Raw genomic sequence first — 25,512 nt, 5'->3', positions numbered from 1 at the left:
AAAGTAGTTGATCTGCTACTATTAGTAGCTCATCAGTTCATTGATTAATTTGTGTAGTCTTCATGTTAACTAAAGAAATTCCACCAAAATATGTTCTATATGTCAAACCATTTGTAGGCGACGAAGCTTCCTTTCTCTTTCCTCTTTCAGATCGAGGACAGCTTTTCATTCACAATTGAGTTATAGGTCAAACGTACTTTTAACTTAGCCTTAAGAAGTAGCATATACTTTAAAGTATTGGGTTTGTTAGAATCACAGTTTTGTTTATTAATTTGCTACGGGTATTTAATAGGAACAAAAAATCTGCCAACGTTATGATCAGCTAATGGAGGCATGGGAGAAAAAAGTGGACAGAATAGAAAATAATCCTCGGAGGAAAGCTAAAGAAAGCAAAACAAGAGAGTACTATGAAAAGCAGTTTCCAGAAATTCGAAAACAAAGAGAACAGCAAGAAAGATTTCAGCGGTAAGTAGTTTGGTATTTAATGGCTGTACTATGTCCTTTGAATCACACTTTTGATCTTTTACAATATTTATTATTACTTGACTGATCATTAAGAGTGTTTATAAAGAATTTTTGTTTTGAATATGTGTTGGTGAATTTAATATTAATTTTTATATTTAATCATGATGCATCTAAATTTAAGTGAATATTTTGAAATTGTCAGTTCTTAAAAATACTCATTTCTTTGGAAATGACAGTTAATAAGAATAGATTTGAATATTTTGTAGTTTTTCATACCTACCAACGTAGTGAAACAGTATTAAATTGGTTGCTAATTATAAAATTCTTTGATCTTGGAAAGATATTATATTATTTGTTTTTACTTTTAGAAAACAAGTATTTTGCAAAGGTGAAAACTTTAGTGTTTGTCTCCACTGTCTCATGTAAGAGTCATGTAAGCCCTTTTAAACATGAATAAGTTTTCATGTGGGATGACGGTTGTGTTTTTTCTTCCCTTTTAAAAAACATTTGATGTATTTTTCTAAGCCTACTGTTCTGTTCTCTGGAAGGTAGGCAAAGGACTGTTAAATGGTGATGGCACCAATAATTGTGGTTTTCCAGAAGTTTCCCATAAAATAGTTCTGCCATTTAAACTTGGACACGTAACTTTTAAATCTTAATCTCAGCATTTAAATTATTAATTTTATATGATTGAAGCAAATTACTTAAAAGTAATTTAGGTTTCATCTCTGACTTCTGGTTGTGAAAAAAAATCTTATTCAGAAAAATAATCTATATAAAAGTAATTTAGTTTATATGTCTTCTTTATAAAAGGCCTTTAAATTATATTTATAATTTCTCATATTTAGAGTTGGGCAGAGGGGAGCTGGTCTTTCAGCCACTATTGCCAGAAGTGAGCATGAGATTTCTGAGATTATTGATGGGCTCTCTGAGCAGGAGGTAAGACAATTGATTTAATTTAATTCATTATTTAGGAATTTTAGCTTCACGCCTAAGGAACTAAGGGTTTATTTGTATATTAAGTGAGAGAACATTTATGGGGTTTGGACTGTTCCGAAGACTGTGGCTAACCATTGGAGATTTTAAAGAAGGCAATCACATGATCATATTGGTATTTTACAAATATGGTTTTGGCAACAGGGAGGCTGTTATAAAAATAAGAACTTGAGTTAGGACAACACTGTTAGGGATGTATAGGAAGAGACTGATAGGAAAGAGTAATAGAAGGTACAGTAGTGGACAGGACAAGAGTGGTGGGTTAAATATGGGGGTGAGAAAGAAGAGAAATGGAAAGTGACTCCCTGTTTCTAGGTTAGAGGACAGAGCTGGTAGTGCCATTTCATAAACCAGCAAAAGAGTATATATTTTGCAGATGTTTGTGTATTCACTTGTTGAGATTGGATCTTCAAAGGGTGCTCTTTAGCGAGGTGAGTCTGGCAGAGAGATAGGATATGATGTTAATAAATCAGTGCTGAATAAGAATAAATTTCAGTCCTGAACACTGAGTCTTTGTAGCTAAATGTTCAAACTATCTCTCAAAGTTCTTTCAAAGCCATTGGACCTATTGAGTTTTGCTAGTCTTGATTTTATAATATGGCTTTTTAAAGCCTCATCTGTAAATTCTGAAGGTCTTGTTCATTTGAACATGGTAGTCCCTTAATTAATGATTAAAGACAGTTATCACATCGCTTTATATTTTAAAATCTGTGGCCATAATTCCTGCAATGACTAAGTCTGCGTTAAATTTCTTAGCTTGCTTTTTGATCACTTCCATGTAAGCATCTAAAACTAGTATCAGTTCAAGTGATTTCAAACTAATGTCTGTCCCAAACAGTACTTTGGTGTCCAGACTGATTGAGAATTCCTCATACAAGTATAGACTTTGTAAGAACTTGTAATACTTACTTCTCTGAGGAAAGATTTTAGGGAAAATCCTAGCCTTGTATTGGAGTCAATTCTGTAATTTTGTTAAAAGTTTTTTCATGAAAGATTGTATTTATAAACTTAAATTAAACCTTGGGAAAATAAACTGTATAGATGTAAAAGAGTTTTAGTTGCATTTCTAAGGATAATAGTCTTAATTTTTTTTAAAGATTTTATTTATTTTTTAGAGAGGGAAGGGAGGAAGAAAAAAGAGAGAGAGAGAGAAACATCAATGTGAGGTTGCTTGGGTCATGGCCTGCAACCCAGACAGGTACCCTGACTGGGAATCGAACCTGCAACACTTTGATTCGCAGCCCGCACTCAATCCACTGAGCTATGCCAGCCAGGGTGGATAATAGTCTTAAATTTTTAATGGAAAGTTTGCCAAGTATTTAATACTTAAGTGAGTTTAGTTACTTTAAAGTCAATGATCTTAAGATTTTGGTGCCTGTTTGTTTAATTTTGTGTTTATTGTTCTCTAAAATAATGTTAAGATTTGTTCTATAAAATGGTGTTAAGACTTTTAAAAATGAAACTAAATATAATTAAAGTGTTTCAAAGGGTCATTACATTAATGAACTTGACATAACTCTGTTTCTTCTGATTTTAAAATTCCATTATCTGAAGTATCAGCTTTGTTTAAGTAATTGAAGTAATGGATTATTTTTTTAAAAATGTGTATACTCTCTGGCTATATATTCATTGAATGGATATTTATTAGATATATGACTTATTACTATGTGTTAGATGTTATGGTATGCACCAGTACTGTTAATTACCTGTGTGGGTTTTTCTTTGTTTTTAGTATACAGTAAGACAGTTGGTCTATGGCCCTCTTCAAATTTTATTTTGTATAAACCGCACTTCTTTTTGTTGCAGAATAATGAGAAGCAAATGCGGCAGCTCTCTGTGATCCCACCTATGATGTTTGATGCAGAACAAAGACGGGTCAAGTTCATTAACATGAATGGGCTTATGGAGGATCCCATGAAGGTTTATAAAGATAGGCAGTTTATGAATGTTTGGACTGACCATGAGAAGGAGATCTTTAAGGACAAGTAATTTAAATTTTAAATTATTATCCAATAGAAGTTTACATAAGTTAGTAAAAAAAATCTTGGCCCTGTTTTGGTATTTGAATGGATACTCTGGAAAGTACAAAATATAAGTTTGACATGATCTTCCTGTAAGTTTATAGATGAAAATATAGGTAACAAATAAGAACTGGGGTTACAAAGTCATGTTAAGAGTATATCCAAACTTGGGTGGTGTCTGAGTCACCTGGGGATGATTTTTAAACAAGTACTGATTTCTGTGCTCTACCATAGCCCAGTCTGGTCAGTTCTGATAGATAGTTCCCAGGAATCGGTGCCCTTTAAAAGACTCCAGTGATTTTACAGTTGTTCCTCAGGTTGGCAGCTAGGAATCACTGGGAATTAGCTGGTACATACTTCTATTCTCAAGGCTTTCTTTAACCCCTCTTTTTGAGTTGTTAAAATGTTTGTTGTGTGTGTGTATGCCCACTCCCCTCCCACAGGTTTATCCAGCATCCAAAAAACTTTGGACTAATTGCATCCTACTTGGAAAGGAAGGTAAGAAATGGTTTTCATTGAGAATGTTTATAAGTTTGTGATTATTACTACTTTGAAATGTTATGCTCTAATGCCCAAAAGCAGTTAATGAGAATTGATCTTTGCAAAGGGCTTGCTACAGAAAAGATTTTCATGTGACTGGTATAGTGATATTTGTTGTTATTATTTTTATTAAGATATTTTATTGATTATACTGTTATAGTTGTCCCATTTTTTTCCCTTTGCCCCCTTCCACCTGGTACCCCTATTCCCTCTAGGAATCCTGTCCCCCTTAGTTCATTACATGGGTCATATGTATGAGTTCTTTGGCTTCTCCATTTCCTATACCAGTCTTAACATCTCCTGTCTATTTTGTACCTACCAGTTATGCTTCTTACTCCCTGTACCTTTTCCCCCATTTTCCTTTCTCCCCCTCCCTGCTGATAACGCTTCATATGCTCTCCAATTCTGTAATTCTGTTCCATTCTAGTTGTTTGCTTAGTTCGTTTTTGTTTTTTTAGATTCAGTTGTTGATAGTTGTGAGTTTGCTGTCATTTTACTGTTTATAGTTTTGATCTTCTTTTTCTTAGATAAGTCCCTTTAACATTTCATATAATAAGGGCTTGGGTATAGTGATATTTATAATTATGATCACAACTCCTAAGCACAGAACACAGACTAATATGGTCAATGAAAAATGATCTGATATTAACCTATGTGTAATCTACATATAGATTACAGTGCTTTTTGAACCTCATTAAGTTTCTAATTAAAATATCAGGATCCTGATTTTCTCTGAATTTTTTTTTCACAGTGAGTTGAATGTAGTGTTTTGGGGCAACATATTTGAAGAGACATTTCAAATGTTTACATATATACAGGAAGAAAGGGAATTTAGTTATTGAAAGTTTCTGATATTTTTTCTGATATTGTTACTGGTAGTTTTTTACATCATTTGGATTGCCCATTAAAGTAGTAGACATAATGTGTAGAATTTTAGAGACTAGCTATGCTTTAAAATGCTACTCATGTGTGTTTCTTCTCAATTTATACTTTGAAAACCAGAGGTTTTCCTTGAAATTGTTACTTGATTTTTTAAACACTCGATTCATTGGATCCTCAAACAGATATATTTTTTTACTTATATAGAGTGTTCCCGATTGTGTTTTATATTACTACTTAACCAAGAAAAATGAGAATTATAAAGCCCTAGTAAGAAGGAATTATGGAAAACGCCGAGGAAGAAACCAGGTGTGTTTTTTAAAAGTTTTTTTTTTTTTTAAGATTTAATTTATTTATTTTTAGAGAGGGAAGGGAGGGAGAAAGAGAGAGAGAGAAACATCAATGTGTGGTTGCTGGGGGTCGTGGCCTGCAACCCAGGCATGTGCCCTGACTGGGAATCGAACCTGTGATGCTTTGGTTCACAGCCTGCACTCAATCCACTGAGCTGTGCCAGCCAGGGCTGAAACCAGGTGTGTTTTAATACTATATGGAAGATGTGTCAGGGTTGGTGTAAAAATGAAGATACATTTGATATAACAGGAGCTTTGTACTTAATCATGTGTACCTTAGGGATTGGCGCTTTTGTTAAATTAATTAGGATACTATGAACATGGTATGATCTTTCTGAAGGTAATATATGTAATTTGTCATATTTTCTATTTGGAATGTTTTTTAAGTTTCTATTAATGAGAAAAGTTTTATATTTCCATGTTATCTAAATTGTGCATGTCAATGTTAACAATAATAATGTAATTAAATACCAGACATTTAACCACCTTATTTAATATGTCATCTTTACCAGTCCTTTTGTCTGAGGAGGGGACAGGTAGGTAAGGTAAGGAAATACAGCATGGAAATGACATTATGGAATTGTGTGCTGAAATACATAGGGCCTTATTTTGTTTTAGATTAACTTCATTTTGGGAATTTATGTAGTTTAAGTCTTAAAAAACACTTGACCTAAAAAGATAGTTTTTAATACAATGTAGTATATGTTTTTACAGTTGCAGCACAGTTACTTCTTCCAAACTAGCTACTCAGCAGCTGTCATAGCTCATGTATGCTTTAGCATTGAGACTGCTGGGATAACACAATCACCTGTTACCTTCCACACCCAGATACAAGTGGCAGCATGGAATTGTATGCATGAACTTGGACAGCTGCTGACTGTTTATTAGCATTTCTGAAATTTTTTTTGTTTCAGTACACAGCTACCATTTCTTCCCTTGGTCTCTTTGGTCATGAGATGCAAGTTTTTTGACATAGTTTTAAAAATTATTTATAGTATAACTTCTTATGTTTTCTGGGTCATTGTTTCTTATCACTTCATTTCATGAGATGTGATTACATATTCTTTGAAAACAGTATTTATTGATCAAAAAAATACAGGGAGTAATTTCTGAGTCAGCTGTGTAAATTGCTGCTAGAGGCTGAGTCACTGAGATGATCTTGACATGTGTTTTCAGTGGGTTGGTGAGGGAGTGAAAAGTAAGATTATAGTGAGTTGAAGGGGATATAGAAGGTATGGAAGTGGCAATAGTATAAGTGTAGCCTTGTTTGTAAGATCTGCTTATAAAAGGCACATGGGTGGCAAGGCTGATGGGGATCAAAAGAGAGGAAAGGAGCATGATGTACATTGTTGGGACCAGTCGTGTAGAGAAAGAGATGGATGATTGTAGAGCTCTGTTAAGGTTTACAAATTCTAGGACAGCAAATTGAATGTTGATAGTGAGGCAGCAAATACTGTTCTACTAATGGAATCGGGGCTTTTCCCCTGTTTCACACAGGCTAAGTGGAACCTGGGTCCTTTACCTGAGATGCTTGAGTTCAATTATGTTTTAAACAAGTTTCTACTATAGATTTTTAAAAATAGCTTTATTCCTAATTACAAACTAGTATTTATAACTTTAATTTCATTTTTAGAAATTATCTATCTTACTGTTCAATTTTTGCCATCCCAGATAATGTAAAGGGATAATTTGATATTTATTATGCCTTACATTTGCTGAATTAGCAGTCCCATGCTTGTGATGATAGAGGAGAAAGCTCTAGTAGGAAGTTTTGTGTGATAGGGAGTGTCTCTGTTAATTCTGAAACATTTGTCTTCTAAAGTTATTTGGGTTATAAACCATTTTTCTTTTCTCTGGAACACTTGCCCATGTTAGATTTCAGCCATATTAGTGTTTTCCTGTGCACATTCTTGTTCTTTGTTACAGCACCCTTAGCACATCCCCAGTGCATTTGCCAAACTGAGATTTTTCAAATGTATCCTCACCTTGACCTGACCCTTAGGTTGTTTGCTCCCAGGTAGGTTCAGTTTTGGTTTGGTTGGCCTTCCCAATGGTCTAGTCCTGTCCACATTCACCTTTAGATTACCTTGAAGATTGTACCTTTAGTTTTATAGTTTTTTGGTTGTTTCACTGGGAGCTTGTGAAAGGAGGGGGTTAAATGATGGACTTATACCACCATTACAGACCAAAATAATCTTATTTCTGTTTTTGTTTTTCCTCTCCAAGATTTTTAAAAATATTTATTGATTATGCTATTACAGTTTTCCCAATTTTTCCTTCTCTATCCTCCTTCCGCCCTGTCCCCCCAACCCTCCAGCATTCCTCTCTTTTAGTTCATGTCCATGGGTTGTACATATAAGTTCTTTGAGTCCTCTCCCCATCCATCTTATGCCTGTTAACCATGCTTCTTCTTCCCTGTATCTTTTCCCGCCATTCCTCCCTCTCCTTCTCCCTAACCCCGCCCCCCCCACCGCCAACATACACACACACACTAAAATCCCTCTGTGTGATGTCCATTTCTCTGATTCTGTTCCTATTCTGGTGTTTTGCTTAGTTTTTGTTTTCACTGTTTTTCTTTTCTTTTAGGTTCATTTGTTGATAGTTGTGAGTTTGTTATCATTTTACTGTTCATAGTTTTGACCTTTTTCTTAGATAAGTCCCTTTAACAGTTCATATACTAAGGGCTTAGTGATGATGAACTCCTTTAACTTGACCTTATCTGGGAAGCACTATATCTGCCCTTGCATTCTAAATGAAAGCTTTGATGGGTAGAGTAATCTTGGATGTAGGGCCTTGCCTTTCATGACTTGGAACACTTCTTTCCAGCCCCTTCTTGCCTGCAAGGTTTCTTTTGAGAAATCAGCTGATAGTCTTATGGGAACTCCTTTGTAAGTAACTCACTCTTTTCCTCTTGCTTCTTTTAGGATTTTCTCTTTATGTTTCATCTTGGGTAACTTAAATGATGATGTGCCTTGGTGTGTTCCTCTTTGGGTCCAACTTCTTTGGAACGCTCTGGGCTTCCTGGACTTCCTGGAAGTCTATTTCCTTCTCCAGATTGGGGAAGTTTTCCTTCATTATTTGTCCAAATAAGTTTTCAATTTCTTGCTGTTCTTCTCCTTCTGGCACCCCTATAATTTGGATATTGGAACATTTCAGGTTGTCCCAGAGGTTTGTAAGAGTCTCTTTACTTTTTCAAATTCTTGTTTCTTCATTTTGTTCTGGATGGATGCTTATTTTTTTCTTTTGTTCCAAATTGTTGCTTTTATTCCTGGTTTCCTTCCTGTCACTGTTGGTTCCCTGAACATTCTGCTCTATTTCACTTTGGGTATCCTTCATTTGTTTTTTAATTTTTCAACTAAGCTCAGCCAGATCTGTGGTTACCATTTTGATTACCAGGGCTTTAAATTCCCCATCAGATAGGTTGGCGATCTCCTCCTTGTTTAGCTCTCTTTCTGAGGCTTTACTCTGTTCTTTTATTTGCGCCATATTTCATTGTTTTGGTGGAGCTGATAGGTTGTAAGGGGGAGGGGCCTTAGGTATTCACCTAGGCAGGGCAACTCTCTTTGCTGTGCTGTGAGCTGCCTGTGGGGGTGGGGGGCAGAGAGGGAACAGTGCTACTTGCCTGCTCATCTCTAGTGCCCTTTTCAGTGGACTCTGGTGTGAGATTGGAAGCTTCTCCTACTGCTGCAGCCACCATAGCCCACAGTCACCTCTAAGGGGGGGGTCGGTCCCCTTAAGTGAGCCCCTCCTGGGCAGCCCACCCAGCTTGGCAGCCAGCCCCACCCCCAAGGTCTGCCGCATCTCTGCAGTTTTTCTGCCTTAAGGGTCTGGTTGTTCTGGTTGATTTTTTCTTTAATTCCTGGATTGTCAGAGTTCCATGCAATTTGATTTTCTGGCGCTTTTCGTTGTTTATTGATTTCAGATTGGTTGTTATCCCCCTTTTGGTTGTGCTAAGAAGTAAAAGGTCTCTACCTACCTCCATCTTATTTCTGTTTCTTAATTGCTTGTGTATTTCATTTCATTTGTGTCAAAATAGATGGACAGTCTTTTCAGAAATTATGTGGTGTTAGTTTAATATAGACCTGAATGACATTAGCGCTGATACTGAATGGGAAGAGAAGCCATTGGACTTTTGAGCAGAGAGGAATATCAGATTTAGTTGCGACAGGGTTATTCTGGCTGCTCTATTGAGGCTAGCTTGTGAAGCAAGGGAAGAAGCAGGGAAAACAGGTAGGAGATTAGTTTAATAATCCTAGTGTCTTGGAGTAAGTTACAGTGGGGGAGGTGAGGAGAACTGATCTGTTTCTGGATATATATTTAAAGGTAAGGCCAGTAGGCTTTGCTGATGGATTGATTGTGGGAGAATGTGAGAGAAACAATTACTAAAGATAATCCAGGTTTTGGACTATGGAGGTGCCATTTACTGTGGTAGCCATGACTGAAGGAGGAGCAGATTTTGGGGGAAAATGGGACATACTAAATTTCAAATACCCATCAGATGTCCAAATGGAGATCTAGAATACACAGTTAGATATGTAAGTCTAGAGTTTAGGGAAAAGATCTGGTTTAGAAATAATAGAATTTCCTATATAGAAAGAAAAAAGTTTAGAAACACTTTTTTAAACATCTAGTTATAAGTTAAGAACTTCTGCATTCATGTTACTTGATTTTATTGTATGTTTTTTTATTTTACTCTGGTGGATATATCATAGAGATCCAACTAATTTGAAAATCACTTTACTTATTTATTATCCAGTCAAGTTTGAATCACTGGGAATTACCTCAGGTAATCCCAGAGTGATTAAAACAAATTTATTTCCAGATGGTAGAATTTTGTTGGAGTTCTGCTTGATTCTTTCAGTTTTTTATTGTTTTTCTCATCCCCCATTCCCATCCTGTTACCCATAGGAAGTAATTTTTACTTGGTCAGTGAATTTGTAATGTGCTATTAACTGAGCGATTCTAAGTTTGTGACCTTTGATTTTTAACCTATTATTGCCATAGGGTACCTTGCATATTATTTACTATAAAAACCAGTTTTAATCTTAGATCATAGGAAATTGAGACATATAATCATGTTTTTGTTAAAATTGTGTTCAGAGATCATTGTTGGCAAACATTTTGACTCTTTTTCTCAAAATGCTGTTACATACTACCCAGCCTAGTTTTGCATTCATCTAACTAGCTTGTTCCCATGATGAGAACAAGTGTGGTTCATTATAAATTTTAGTTGAAGCCATGAAGACATATCAAAGATTGGAAGCCAAAAACTACCCAGTACTATTATTTGGGATCTAGAATTATAAATAATATGCCAAGCAGTAATTTGATTCTATGTGTAACATTTTGTTAGAAGTAAGAATTTCTTCTTACTTTCCAGCATAAATTCTCATTTAATAAGCCTGCCACCCATTGCATAATCTTGCCCTTTTTTTGTCATAGAGTAGTAGACCATATAGGTGTGGGTTTATTTTTGGGTTCTCTCTTCTGTTCCATTGATCTATGTGTCTGTTTTTATGGTAATATTGTGCTGCTTTGATTACTATAGACTGGCAATTTAGTTTGATATCAGGTAGCATAGTACCTCCAGCTTTGTTCCTTCTCAAGTTTACTTGGGCTATTTTGGGGACTTTCATGGTGCTATATAAATTTTAGGATTATTTGTTCTAGTTCTGTGAATCATGCCAGTGGCATTTTGATAGGGATTTCATTGCTTTGGTAGTATGGACATTTTAACAATGTTAATTCTTTCTGTCCATGAGTATGATACATGCTTCCATTTATTTATGTCTCCTTCAGTTTTCTTAATTTCTCTTTCTGATAGTTTGTTACTGTTGTATAACAATGCAACCAATTCCTGAATATTAATTTTGTATCCTGCTACATTAATGGATTCATTTATCAGTTCTAATAGTTATTTGGTAGAATCTTTAGGATTCTCTATATACTGTATCTTGTCATGTACAAATGAAAGTTTTTCTTCTTTCCATTTTGGATGCTTTTTATTTATTTTTCTTGTCTGATTGATGTGACTAGGCTTTCAATGCTATTTTGAATAAAAGCAATGAAAGTGGACAATCTCGTTGTTGAGGAGAGCCCCCAAAGCCTAAATTCAGGATTAATTTTGAAAAACTGACACATAGCCTTATTTAAATTCTTAAGAGCTTTAATAGGAAGAACTTACATACACAGATAAAGCAGCTGCTCCCACTGGTGGCGGACTGGGAAGAATCAACACCCCTTCTAGTAGGGTCCTTTTTAAATTGGGTTCATAGTAGGGGTTAATAATAAAACCAGATGACCAGTAGTTGTGTAGACCTCCTGAGAGAACAATATATTACTAAATTAAAATAAAAGTTAAAAGATAACATCAGGCAGTTACTATACTTTATACATATATTCATTAACCTCCTTCCTGGGGTCATGACCTTTGTCTTTGGGCAGCATTCTGGCTTTCTGGGTGGTTAGCCAAGTGTGAGGTTGTAGAGAGTTCAACATTGCTCAGACTCCTTTGCTGCTGGAACCACATTGCATCTCTAAAGGGAGGTCCTCTTCACTTGTCTGATTCCTGATATTTTTTTAAAGAGATTTTATTATTTTTTTAGGCAGAGGGGAAGGGAAGGAGAAGGAGAGGAAAAGAAGCATCAATGTGTGGTTGTCTTTCATGCACCCCCTACTGGCGACCTAGCCCACAACCCAGGCATGTGCCCTGACTGGGAATTGAAATGGTGACCCTTTGGTTTGCAGGCTGACAATGAACCCACTGAGCTTACCAGCCAGGGCTGTTCCTGATCTTAAGGAAAACACTTTTAGCTTTTTCCCTGTTGAGTATGATGTTATCTGTGGGTTTGTCATATATGGCCTTTATTTGTGTTGAGGTATCTTTCCTCTTTTCTCACTTTGAGAGAGTTTTTATCATAAATGAGTGTTGGATTTTTTCAAATGCTTTTCCACATCTATTTGTGATCATTGATGTGATCATATGATTTTTATCCTTCATTTTATTTATGTGGTATATCACATTAATTGACTTGTGGATATTGAACCAGACTTTTCCCCAGTGGGATTGATCATGGTCTATGATCTGTTTAATGTGTTGCTGAATTGTTTAGTTATATTTTTGGAGGATGTTTTTATATTTGTGTTTATCTTGGATAATTACTATTACCTTTCTTGCCTTCATGATGGTGTTTCTTGGTGATTGAGAGCTTATACTCATCAGGAAAGCTCTTGGTTTAAAGGCATTAGTAATTAATATATTTTGATAAGATCAGCATATTTTCTACTTACTGCTTGAAGTACGTCTTAAGGAAAAAGTTAGTGGCTAAAGCAGTACTGTTTTCTTTCTGCTTCCTGTACACTTTTAGTTAACTATGTTATCAGTGGAAAATGAGGTCTTGCGGTATCACGAGGAGAAGAATGTCGTGAGACTTACATTGGAGGGTCACTTTATTGATGATGTAAAATTAAGGAGGTTCCTTTCCTGACTTCCCAATGTTTTATCTCAGTTAGTCCTGCCATGGGAAAAGTCCAACCTTGTATTCAGTAGGTCCAGAGGCCACCACCCAGAGTTTCTGTTCCATATTAAAGTCCAGTCCAGTCCAGCATCTGGCTAGCTTAGCATGTGTTCCCAGATGCAGTCCACTGCTCTGCTGTGGTGATGAGCCACACCTCTGGAGATTGTGTGTGGAGTTTGCATGGCCATGGGCCACATGGCTGCTAGGGCCACATGACCATGGAGAAAAACAGTAGTGTGTACTGTGTGAGTACAAGTCATCGGGCAAAGGAGAGAGAGCGCTTCTTTGTTCCTCTGGAATTATATTAACTTAGGCTTGGGAACAACCAAGTGCTTTTTTCAAGATCACCAATCAAATTCCCAAGCTTTGCAGGCTTTGGATGGGTTTACAGCCCCTAGTTAGACTGACAGACTTCTATGATCCAATACCTCCTCCTGCATCCCCCCAGTGGTATTTAACTAATTATTAGCAGGAAAGGGGAGCAGAGAATTAGACATTGAACTTAATAAGCTGGGGAACATAAGCATGCTTGCTTAGCTAGGAAGCTGAATCTTTAAACCCCAGGGGATTACAGCATTGCTCCATTAAGGGAATTACCACTCCTTCCTTCTCCCTGGATTGTTGCTGGTGTGCAGGAGGAAGGGCTGGACCAGAGGCCTGTCAGTGTAACTAAGAGCTATAAACTCATCCAAAGCCTACAAAAGCTTGGGGATTTGGTGATTTTGAAAATGCTTTTGGTTATAATGCCAGGGGAACAAAGAAGCGTGCATGCACATGCTCTCTGACCCTCTCCCCCATGACCTGCACTCTCACTGTGCCCTTGCACATCCTCCTTTCATAGTCATTGATCTTAGCAGCCATGTGGGCCATGGCTTTATGGCTCTCTGGGTAGGCTCCAGGAGGGAGCCTGAATATGGCAGCATAGCAAAGGGCTGCAGCTAGAAACACACACTAAGTAAGCTAGCAGGATGTTCAACTGGACTGTAATATAATATGGAGTAGAAACTCTGGTCAGTGGCCTTCATCCTGGCCCCACTGAAGACAAGGTTGGATCTTTTCCATGGTGAGATGGATGGAGATGGGACACTGCAGAGTCAGGAGGGTAACCTCCTTAATTTTACATCATCAGTAAAATTTACCACGGAGCCCCATTCTCCTGTGTGGGTCTCAAGAAATTCTTTTCCTCACAAGAATCCCACTTCCGTTTTCACTGATAAGAACTGTAGCTGCTTGTTCTTAAATTTAGTCTTAGCTCTTTTTTTGATAACTTCAGTGTCTGAGGAGTCGGAATTTGTTTATCTGTTTTGTAAAGGTGAACATTTTAATAAATACAAATATAATATGTATATGAGTGTTAGATATCCAGTTAAATACAATAGTAATAAATCTCAACATAAACTATTTTTAATGTTACCATAGAGGACTCTCCCAAAATTGACCTTGTTCTTCTTTTATCATTATGAAACACATATAACTTTCATGTTTTTCATTTTGTTTTATAATGTGTTCTTGTACCTATAGTGAATACCCTGTTGTTTGGCAGAAATACTTCATATTATAAGAACCTCCCTAACAGAATGAAAGTTTTTTATTCACTATCAGTTATTGGGTTTAAGGTAGAAGAAACCTAGATATGAAGCACTGGGCATGCCAGCCAGTAAAGGCTTGGGTGATGTAACCTGAAACTTCCATCCTAGACCATGGGGAATGTCTCTTTACAGATTTGCCTGAAAGAAAAGCAATTCCAGCCACTTCTTTAAACTGTTACAGGCCCAATGTTCATGTGCCAGCTGCTACTAAAGAAAGGCGAATATTCGATAGGTCAGAATTTGGGACACGGGAAGTTTTATTGATAAGACAAGGTCTAGCTGGACAAGGTGGGAGAACTAATGATCAAATCCATTTTAAGAGAGTCTGGAATCCAGGCACCCTTTATTGGTAAGGGAAGGAGGGAGGAGGCGTGAGGCAAAGGCCGGTATTGGCCATAGATTAGGTAGGCAGCAAAAGGGATCTGAGGAAGACTGCAAAATTTCTTACTCCCTTTCTTCCTGTTTGGTCCATTGATCCCCACTGATCTGAGTCCTATTATGGAGACTCCTGTATATCTTTGAAAAACACTCATTACTTTGTGCATATTTTCCCACCTCTTTGCTGACCAGTAGCTGCTCAAGCCTCAAGCAGAATTCCTGTAGTTAATTAGCATAACTTATAGCAGGAACTATTGCCCTGCTTAGCCTGCAGGCCAACAGAGAGAGGAAACATTTCATTTTTGTAAAAAAGCAGAGGTTATTCCTTACTTTAATGCCAGTGGCAGTCATTCAGTGGGTCTTAATGCTTATCACCTAAAGATAAGTGCTGGCTGCACTCTCAGGCCTCCTTAGCACTCCCTTTTTCTTCACTGCCACCTAGTCAGTGTGGTCCTGCAGGATGGAGTGTAAGAGCTTCTGCTTTGGAGGTGTCATACACTTCTGTAGGCTCTGTTCAGCAACTCCATGAGTTTCTTTGGATCATTTTTATACCCTCTGAAGAACTATGAGCTGTGTTTCAGAAGGGATCCTTTTTAATTTTCCCATTGATTGGTTGATGCAGGTGCTGCAGTTACATCTCAGTTCCCAGCACTATGGCAGGTAGAGTAAAGTCAGCTGTTTGCTGGGTGACAGCGGGGAACTGGTGGAATTGTTTCCCTTCTTCAGAACTGGTTTGCATCAGAAGGATAAAACCATTAGTGGAATAAACTTATACAGTCCAAGTGTGAGGGAACAGTGAACCTCTTTACTTACCTTCTGCTGAGTTGATACCTCCCCATTGTTTCTTAGAGCTGCAAACCATTTTCTGGGTTACACATCCTACTTGCTAGGCAAAGGGCAGTGTTTGCCATTGGGGTGCTATTTTGTTGGTTCAGAATGATGGATGCTGCACTTGTGGTGCAGGTGAAGTTATCAATATTTGAAATAGGTCTTGTGACCACTGCGGTGTGATAGGGACTCAGACATGAATAAAACATCCCAGTCTGTAAAGCAGATCTAGTCATGGTTGGAGAGTATACATTTGAAAAATCTGGTTTCTTAGTTTTTTTTTAATTTTCAATATAAGGAACATCCAAACCTGTAAGAAATCTTATGAGTTTGAGCAAAACTATCAGCAATTTCAGGGAAGCAAAACCTCAATGGATTGACAAAATGTTCCAGAGAAATAACAGTTTTGCACCTTATTTTATATGTTACAATCAAAAGATAAGACCTACTTAGGTCACATGGAATTCATTGGTGATAGATGAGGGAGGTGGGGGGAAGCAAAGCAGGGAAATTGAATAAAAGGAATTGAATAAAAAAAGTAAAATGATAGACACATACTTCTTTTACAGAGGTGGATAATGGATAGTTAACAGTCAACACTTAACAGGATAACAGCACTGAGGGGACTTGTGGTTTCAGCTCTGGTGCTGTGCTTGTGCTTTGAGGGGTTTAGGAAAGAAAATTTGACATTCCAAAGGTGTATGTTAGTGTAGATGCAAAAAGACAATAGACAGGCTCAGTTAAGGTAAAGATCGACTTTTGACAGAGAAGATTCTAGCCTAGGACATGACTGCCCATGACCTGCTTTTATGTAAAAAGTTTTAATTTCAGACCATCCTTTGTGCTTACTTTGAGTTTGTAAGGTCACCAATGCAGGCCTCCTTGAGGTGTTCAGGGTTAGTATGTGGCCCCTTTTCACCCACAAGGGTAAATTATAAATATTCAAGACGAAATGGTAATGGGCAGTTAGCCAGTGTGAAAAATTGGGAAGGTCACATAAAACAAATGAGGGAATGATGGTATTGAAACAATTTAACCGGGGCTCCAGGTGGAAAGTTGAGGCAGATTTTCCTGATGGACCATGATATTTTCATGGAATAAAGGGATCAAAGGCATTGACATACATGTTGAAATCTGAAGAATAATAGCCAGGCATAATGAACCATGTGATAAAACCATCTCTGTTCTTGGGAGTATTTGAGAACTCAATATGTAACACAAAAAGAGGAACAAAGGGATCATAGGTAAGTTTTGTAAAATCTAAAAAAGCAAGTATTTTTAAAGTACTACATTTTAGCAGTGTCCTGGGAGTGGCAGTAAGGAACACCAAAAATACAGGTTCTTCTTTCTACCGTGGTTGGAAGAAGGCATAATGTGGGACCTGTTGTGGAGTGGTCAGGAAGGCCTTTGTTATCTTAAGAAAAGAGCTAGATTTTACTTTTGGTAGTAGGTAAAAGACTTTGAGATGTTATTAAGAATTAAGGAACATTTTACTGCAAATAAGTAGGTACTTCATATCTGGTGAAAGGTACAGGTAAGTGAACACAGGCGGTTATTTTTTGAGGCAAGATTGACATTAATCTGGATCAGCATGAAATATTTAGGTGGGAGGGCAACAACTTTTCAGTTAACCAGAATAAAGGAATTTGATTTTTGCTATACCTAACACATGGTAGATGCTTCCATGGTCCCGATGTTCTGCTAGGAAATGGAGATACTTAGATGATTAGTGTTGAGTCCTCATGTTCCTGGACAGGGACCAGATTGGAGTGAGTCTGCCTAGGGCTGGCCTGTAGCATATGGGTTCTTGCCTTTGTGCAGGAAAGATTTCACAAGATGAGTCCAGGCGATTCTGAGAGTGCATTTATTAAAGTTGGGGACAGGGAAACAAATGAAAGACTTAAGACAGAAGAAGCAACGGGAGAGCCCAGGTGGTGTTCTGCTTTGGCTGCCTTAGAAACTTTATAGAAAAAAAGTGAGCCAAGGTGGGGCTGCTGTTAGCTCGCTAAAAAGTCAGTGAAAACCTGTCAGAGACAGGTTCAGGGGGTTCGTCTGGGTTGAGCTGCCACTGCTTGCTGCTCCACTGGTTGCAAGTCATGGGGACCTTTAGAGTTTAGAAGAAAAGAAAGCAAAAGTATACTAAAAAGTGAGATTTGAGCAGGAGTGTTCCAAGGGGTTTGCACACTGGCTTCCTTTGTCTTGAGGATTTTTATCTTTTCTTTTGGTGAGAATCTTAGGGGAGGTCTCAGGTGAGGATTTCAGCAGAATACTCATCAGCTTTCCAAGTATGTTCTTTAATGTGCTAATGCATCAAAATGAGTGTGTAGGGGAGTTTGGGATCATTCTCTAGTAGCTTTACTGCTTTACTTTTATCTGGGACTGTCTGGCTCTAATACATGTTTTGTTTTGTTTTGTTTTGATCTTTATTCCCCAACTTCATCCATCCTTTGGTTTTGGCTGGCATAAATGGCACTAATTTGGTGTCTATTACCTATCTCCCTGACTAGCATGATTTAAACTATTAGGGAGGAGAGGTATAAACCTCTTCTTGGTTAGGGAAGATAAGGTGTTGCGATTCATTAGCTGCCTGTAAATTCATCAAATTGCTTGATCTAGTGTAATCATCTTGTCACAGTTCCTCATTCCAGTAGCCAAGGGATTTTCCTAGTTTCTTAACATAGTGAGCCTGGTAGACCCTAATAACCCGATACTATACCACCCTGTGATTAGTGCTTCAAGCTGATGTGGACATGCAAGGGAAAGGTGGAGAGACAGGGCCTGCAGCTTCTGTGGAAATCTAGAAAAGCCTCACAGGAGATGTAGCATTTTGAACTAAATCTCACTGGATGTGTAAGGGTTTTCTAGCAAGGAAGGAATTTTCTAGGTAAGGGTGTTCCCTTGCCTAGAAAATGGTGGGTGTTTTATGTGACTCTAGAGCAGCAAACAATGTAGGAAGGTAGGAGGATTGAAAAGAAGTACACATGTTGTTACCAGACAGGAGCCTGGCTCACAGTGGGTCTGCCTAGGGCCAGCAGGTAGGGCCATGGTTCTTGACTTTGTGTAGGAAAGATTTCACAACGTGAGTCTAGGTGACTATAAGGGTACGATTTTTAAACCTGGGAACCGTAAAACAAGGAAGTGCTTAGCATAAAAGAAGCAACAGGAGAGCCTAGGCTGGGCTGACTTAGCTCACTGGGAAGCCAGAGAAAAGGGGGCCTTGGGGACAGCTTCAGGAGATTAACCAGGGACAAGCTGCAGCAGTCCATTGCCCCCGCTGATTGAAAGTCTTGAGGTCCCTGTTGAGTTTAGATGTGTACCTGTGGGGGAAGAAGTGAGGGTAGAAGAGGGGAAAGGGAATGGCATGGAGTACTCCCCAGAGGGATAAAGTGCACTGGTTCCTTTGTCTTGAGGCTTTTATCTCTCTCATAGGCAGGAATTTTAGGGGAGGTCTCAGGGGAGAGTTTCAGTAGAACATTAATCAGTTCTCCATGTGTGCCCTTTCAGGGTTCTGGTCTCCACTGATTGGTTAGTGACAGGGTATCCTTTAGTCATTGCAGCTGGTCCCGGCATTGCCCACATGGTTTTGCTGCTTTTCTGGGCCTGGAGCTGAAATATAACTGAGGCCTAGATGTTATCTCTACAGAGGTGGCCTTCTGTATCTGGCTGTAAATTGCTTGGCCAATTTATTCAGCGCTCTGTCTCAGTTTCCCTATTCTACTTGCCAAGGAATTTTCCTCAGTGGGGCATAGGCTGTGTGCTGTGATGATGAGTTGGACTTCCATTCCAATTAATTTAGACGGTCTTGATTTCTGAATTAAATACAAATAATAATGCTCAACACAAACTTAATTTTACTTTTTTCTTTGAAAGTCACAATTTTAGGAAGTGAGATGTTAATACTCTTACTCTCTTTCAATCTTTGTTCATATACATATTTTCAATTACATAGTTGGAATTACAGCTTAGAAATATTTGTGCTGTACTTTTCACCTTTATTATATCCTTAACTATTTGTCTTTATAATGACCATAGTTATCTGCTATTCCATTAAATCAATGTTCCTCCCAAAGGGTAAAAGCATAAAGATGTTTCTTTTAGTGTTATCCATATGATAAAAAAAATTGAGAACATAGTAAATATCGAATATTAGAGGGATAGTTTGATAAATTATAGGTTATCATATTTTTAAGGTAGAGTTGAAATGCTTGAATAACAGATTAAATGTAAGAGTTAACAAAGAGAGAGAACTGACATGAGATTTTTTTTTCTCCATATCTGAGGACATTTCTTCATTGCTTTTAGAGGGAGTGGAAGGGGGAGAGAAAGAAACATCAGATGTGAGAGAGAACATACATTGGTTGCACCCCATAGGCTCCCTGAACAGGGATTGAACCCACAACATAGGTATGTGCCCTGACCAGGAATCAAACCCGCAACCTTTTGATGTACGGGACAATGCTCTAACCTCCTGAGCCACACCAGCCAGGGCCCAACCTCAGATTTCTAAGTAAAATCCAACATTTTCACTTCCCTGATAAGTTCAAACACTATGGGCATTTGTGCTTGTGTATGTGTGACCTTTTAAACAAAATATTGAGAATATATTAAAGAACATTAGACTAATTTCTTTAATGATTTTTTATTTATTTTTTAGAGATGGGGCTGGGGAGGGAGGAAGACAGGGAGAGAAAAACATTGACTTGCAAGAGAAACATAGATCTGTTGCCACTTATATGCACCCATCCAGGAACCTGGTCTGCAATCCAGGCATGTGCCCTGACAGGAAATCGAACTGGCTGCCTTTTGGTTCACAGGCTGGTACTCAACCCACTGAGCCACACCAGCCAGGGCTAATTTTTAATACATCATCTCTAATTACATTGTAATTGATTAATAAGTTAATCAGATTTAATCATTTGTTATTTTTTTTGCATATTTATTAAAATTCATCATCAGAATTTGAGGAGCTGGTTCTTTTATCTTTGAATTTATAAAACGGTGGTTTATTTTAGCAGCAGATTGCCCGACCGTCACAAGAAGAAAAAGTAGAAGAAAAAGAAGAAGATAAAGCAGAAAAAACAGAAAAAAAAGAAGAGGACAAAAAAGATGAAGAAGAAAAAGATGAAAAGGAGGACTCTAAGTAAGTAAAATAATTAGTTAAATAATTAAATATTATAGTTATTTTTAAATAATGAAGGTATAAAATTTTAGATAAAAGAATCATTAGGATGTATGCTTTAATCATCATAATTATTTGATATAATTAAAGAATGGAGTATTTCAGTAAATAGAACTTTTGACTTAATGGACTTATTTCCTAGACATGATATATTACTTCAGAAGGGATAGGCTACAATAATATACTCTTATTAGTGAGATGTGCCAAAAATAATTTAATCTTTGAAGGTACCTCAGGATCCTTTTTTGTACCTCAGATAGTGTACATTAGTGTTAAAATGCTGGTAAGTGGTTTATTTATATACTACATGTATTCCAGCATTATTGATTTTATTTATTATATAAAATAGAGTTCCTGGTTCATTCGTAGTTGCTGTTTTCCAGGCTATAAAAATAATTCTTGCTCATTACTGAAAATCATTACTTGATTTTCATTACTTGAAATTAGGAAAAGAGCAAAATATAAAGAAACTTAACCTGTGATTCTGCCACTTTGAGACAGCTACTGTTGACACACTAGGCAGAGGGTCGTGAGGGCAGGGTCTCAGCAGCTGGATTGTTTGTATCTCCCCAAGCATCAGCTTTATTGAAACATTATTTACATAAAATAAAATTTGCCAATTTTAGGTTATATGTGTTGGTGCATTTTTACAAATATGTGTGCATTGGTGTGAAATAACCACGGACACAATTGTGATGTATATAGAATATTTTCATCACCCCCAAAAGTTCTGATATGCTCCTTTAAATAGTTTTCTCCCCCCTTTTCCAGCCTCTGACAAATGCTAATTTGTTTTGCCTTTTCTAGAATTTTATAGAAACTGAATCATACAGAATATAATCTGTATGTGGTTTCATTTACTTAACATGCCTTTGAGATACATGCATAATACACATATTAGTAGTTTGTTTCTTTTTAATATTTATTGTACTTTGGCAGTCTGTCCAACATAGGTTGGCCCCTCATGATCAGTGTACTTGGATTGCCTGACCATGTGCAAGGGTTGACCTTATGACCATTAACATTGGTAGCATGGCCAAAATAGTTTGGCCTCAAAATCAGAGTATGTTAGCAGCCTGACCAGTGTATATTGGCAGCCCAACCAGTGTAGGTAGTATCAAGCCCAGTGTCAGATGGCTACCTGGCAAACATAGGTTGGCCTCACTACCAGTGCACCATGGTTGCCTGGCCAACGTAGTTTGGCATAACAACCAATATATGTTGGCAACATGGTCTATGTAGTTTGGACAAATAACCAGCATATGTTGACAGCAAGGCCAGCGTAGATAGGCCTCATGACCAGTGTATGTTGGTCACTAGGCCATAGTAGGTTAAATTCATCACCAGCATATATTGGCAGCCTGGCCAATGTAATTTGGCCTCATGAGCAGCATACATTTACCACCTGGACAATGTAGGTTGGCTTAATGATCAGAATATGTTGGCATTCTGGGCAGCATAAGTTAGTCTCATGACCAATGTATGTTGGCTGCCAGACTAACCTAGTTAGGCCCCATCACCAGTGTACATTGGCCACCAGACTGATGTAGGTTGGCATCACAACCAGTCAGTGTATGTTGTCTGCCTGTCAAACGTGGTTTGGCCTCACGGTCAGCATATGTTGGCAGCAAGGCCAGTGTAAGTTGGCCTCCTGACCAGTGTATGTTGGCAGCCCTGCTAACATAGATTGTCCTCAATACCAGCCTAGGTGGGCCTCTCAGCGAACATAGATTGGCCTCACGTCTGGTGTACATTGGCAGCACCACCAGCATTGGTAGGCCTCATGACCACTGTACCTCGAAATCACAGCCAACGTAGGTGGGCCTCAAAACCAGTGTACATGGGCTGCTGGGACAATGTAGCTCAATTTCATCCCCACCCTACATTGGCAGCCTGGCCAAAGAAGGCTAGCCAAAACCAGAGTAGGTTGGCAACACTGCTGAAGTGTAGTTCGGCTTCAAAACCAGTGTACGTTGGCAGCCTAGCCCACGTAGGTGTTCTCAAGCTCAGTGTTGGGGGGCTGCCCGGCCAACATAGGTTGTCTCATGACCAGTGTATGTTGGTTGCCCAGCTGATACAGTTTGGCCTCACAACCAGCGTATGATGTTTGCCCAGCCAGTGTAGGTTGGCCTTATTAGCAGTCTACATTGGCAGCATGGCCAAAGTAGTTTGGCTTCATTACCAGCATACTTTGGTGGTGGGACCTATGTAGGCAGGCCTCATGACCAGCAGATGTTGGCATCTCGGACTAGGTAAGTTGGCCTTGTGAATAGTGGACTTTAACATCTTGCCCAACATAGGTAGGCCTCACGAACAGCATACATTGTCCGTCTGACCAACATAGGTTGGCCTCAACAACCAACATATGCTGGTAGCAAGGCCAGTGTATGTTTGCATCATGATCAGCATACCTTGGTAGCATGATCAGTGTAGGTAGGCCTCATAAACAGTATACGTTGGCTGCCTGGTTAATGTAGGTTGGCTTCACAACCAGCATATATTTGCCACTTAGCCAACATAGTTTGGTGTAATGACCAGAGTACACTGGCATCCCAGGCAGTGTAAGTTGACCTCATGACCAGCATATGTTGGTGTTCCGGGCGACATAAATTGGCCTCATGAATAGCAGACTTTGACATCTTTTCCAGTGTAGGTTGGCCTTATGACCAGTGTACCTAGCAGCCCAGTTAACATAGGTTGGCCTCATGACCTTACATCATTTGACATGGTTTTTAAAGGTTGAATACTCAATGCCATTCTAGTACTCTATGTTAAGAAGATACCTATTTAAAAATTTTTTTCTTTAGTTTTCCCAGTATCACATTTATACTCCAAGGTGGTCATTGGTTCTGCTCGCATGGAACTCCTGTATTTTGATTTTACTCTTTTATTAGAATCTTTAATGTATTTAACAAACTTTTATTTATTATTGATGTGAGCTAGGTCTTGAGGAGGCAAAAATGTGTAAGGTATCCACTATTCCCAGGTAATTTATGACCTAGTAGGAGAAAATTAGGCAAGATACTAGCACTACTTAGGAAAAGGAGAAGAGCCTGGAAGAAATGAGCAAAACCAATAAACTATGTTGAAAGATTGAGAAAAGGTTGAGGTTTACTTCTCTCTGGATAGTTTAGAGGACTGTATGTAGGAGCTAGTGGTTAAAGTAGGTAAAAGGAACAGCACATATAGATATGCTGCTTTGAGCAATGGTGCATAACGATTTCATTAAACTGGAATATAGGGTGCCTGAAAAAGAACAGTGGAAAAAGGATTGGGGTTAGATTATGTAAAGACTTAATGAAAGCTAAAATGTAGACTTCATTTAGGAGGCTGTGTAGGAATAGGCAGGGTTTGGAATGGATGGAATGGTTTATTACCAAAGGTATTCTGATAGAATATTGATCTATTAACAGTATAGAATAGATGGATTAGAGATAAAAGAGTCAGGGAGGCTATTATAAAAGTTCGTGGCTGGGGGTACTGAGGTACTGCATAAATACAGTGGTAGTACAAATAGAGATGGTGAATTAGTGGGAGAAATATTAGAGATGAAATAACCAAAATTTGGCATTAGATTACATACAGGATGTAAAGAAAAAGGGAAAGAGCAAAAGATGATGTCAAATCTGTGAACCTCAGTGATTATGAATATGGTGGTACTGTTCACAAATAAGTAGAGAGTGAGGTGGAGCAAGAAGCAGGGCAGTAAGTATGAGCATGTTTTTGGATATTGATGGTAGATTCAGGTGGTTGGTTATTCCAGCGGATCATTGGGAATACAAGTCTGGATCTTAAGAGATTTAGGAGATGGGGTAGCAGAGATGCATATGGGTAACCTCACAGAGCTTTAAGGCCAGAATGAGTCTTGGGAAATCCCAATATTAAAGGATGAGGGGGAAAAGGCAGTCCCCAGAAGGAGAGGCAGAATAGCAGTGGAGATATTAGGAAAGTGTAAAGTCCTAAAAGCAAAGTTGAGAAGGATATAAAAAGAATTGTCCACAGTGTCAGTTCCAGGAGAAAGAGTAATGTGAGAGAATTAAGAAAAGGTCATTTGATTTTGCAGTTTTTAAGTTATTGGTGACTTTTGACAAAACCATTTTAATGGGAGGATGTAGTAGCAGCCAGATTGGCGAGGGAATAAAGAAGTGAAGGGAGAGAGAACTACATGGTAATTTCAAGGGTAATTTAGAATTGAAGGGGAAAGAATTGTTCTTGAGGTCTTTTTTTTTTAACTTAGAGGAAAAAACTAACTTTGTAAGCCACAATAGGTCTTTAGTTGAAGTAGTTCAAGAAAAAAGAAAAAACAAAACCAGAAATACCTTCCATTAAGCAGGAACAGTTAGTTGATTGTTTAAATATTACCATCTACTTGTTCATTTGCAAAAACGTACATTAAGCACCTTGCTTTCTAAAAAAGTGTTTGTTTTAAAAATTGAGTTGCTATACAATATATCAGTTTCAAGTGTACAACCCAGTGATTAGACATTTATATAACCTATGAAGTGATCACTCCGAAAAATCTTAAGCACCTTACATTTAAATATAACAACCCTGGGAGATAAGTAGTGCAAAGAATGGTTTTCCACTAGTACATGTAATACTGTTGCTATTAATAGTAATGTTCACTTACTGAGTTTTTCCTAAGTGCCTGAGACTATGATAAGCACTTTATAGCCAGAAGGAGGTTTAGCTTTTACAGTGCTTACTATGTTCTGGGCCCTATTCCAAGCATTTTACAGAAATTACTTCCTTAATTCTCACAATGGCCCT

General features: G+C 38.0%; 1 protein-coding gene across 13 annotated transcripts in view; it reads left to right on the top strand.

Annotated features, from left to right (window-relative positions):
* The window catches only part of NCOR1 (nuclear receptor corepressor 1), a 196,214-nt gene that overhangs the window by 89,851 nt on the left and 80,851 nt on the right, over positions 1–25,512 (top strand). For 9 of the 13 annotated variants that reach the window (XM_045824329.1, XM_045824328.1, XM_045824337.1 and 6 more), the window contains 6 exons: positions 293–465; positions 1,314–1,404; positions 3,268–3,446; positions 3,926–3,980; positions 5,109–5,210; positions 20,576–20,703. In XM_045824329.1, the coding sequence (XP_045680285.1) occupies positions 293–465; positions 1,314–1,404; positions 3,268–3,446; positions 3,926–3,980; positions 5,109–5,210; positions 20,576–20,703 (728 nt within the window). The remainder of the gene's footprint in view (positions 1–292; positions 466–1,313; positions 1,405–3,267; positions 3,447–3,925; positions 3,981–5,108; positions 5,211–20,575; positions 20,704–25,512) is intronic. The other 4 variants (XM_045824336.1, XM_045824335.1, XM_045824332.1 and 1 more) reach the window with 1 other exon arrangement.

The sequence above is a fragment of the Phyllostomus hastatus genome, unplaced genomic scaffold (genome assembly GCF_019186645.2).
Source record: "Phyllostomus hastatus isolate PE091 unplaced genomic scaffold, TTU_PhHast_1.1 phas_scaffold_55, whole genome shotgun sequence".
NCBI classification, from domain to species: domain Eukaryota; kingdom Metazoa; phylum Chordata; class Mammalia; order Chiroptera; family Phyllostomidae; genus Phyllostomus; species Phyllostomus hastatus.
Note: the sequence above shows the minus strand (reverse complement) of the source record. Positions and strands in the feature narration are given on the sequence as shown.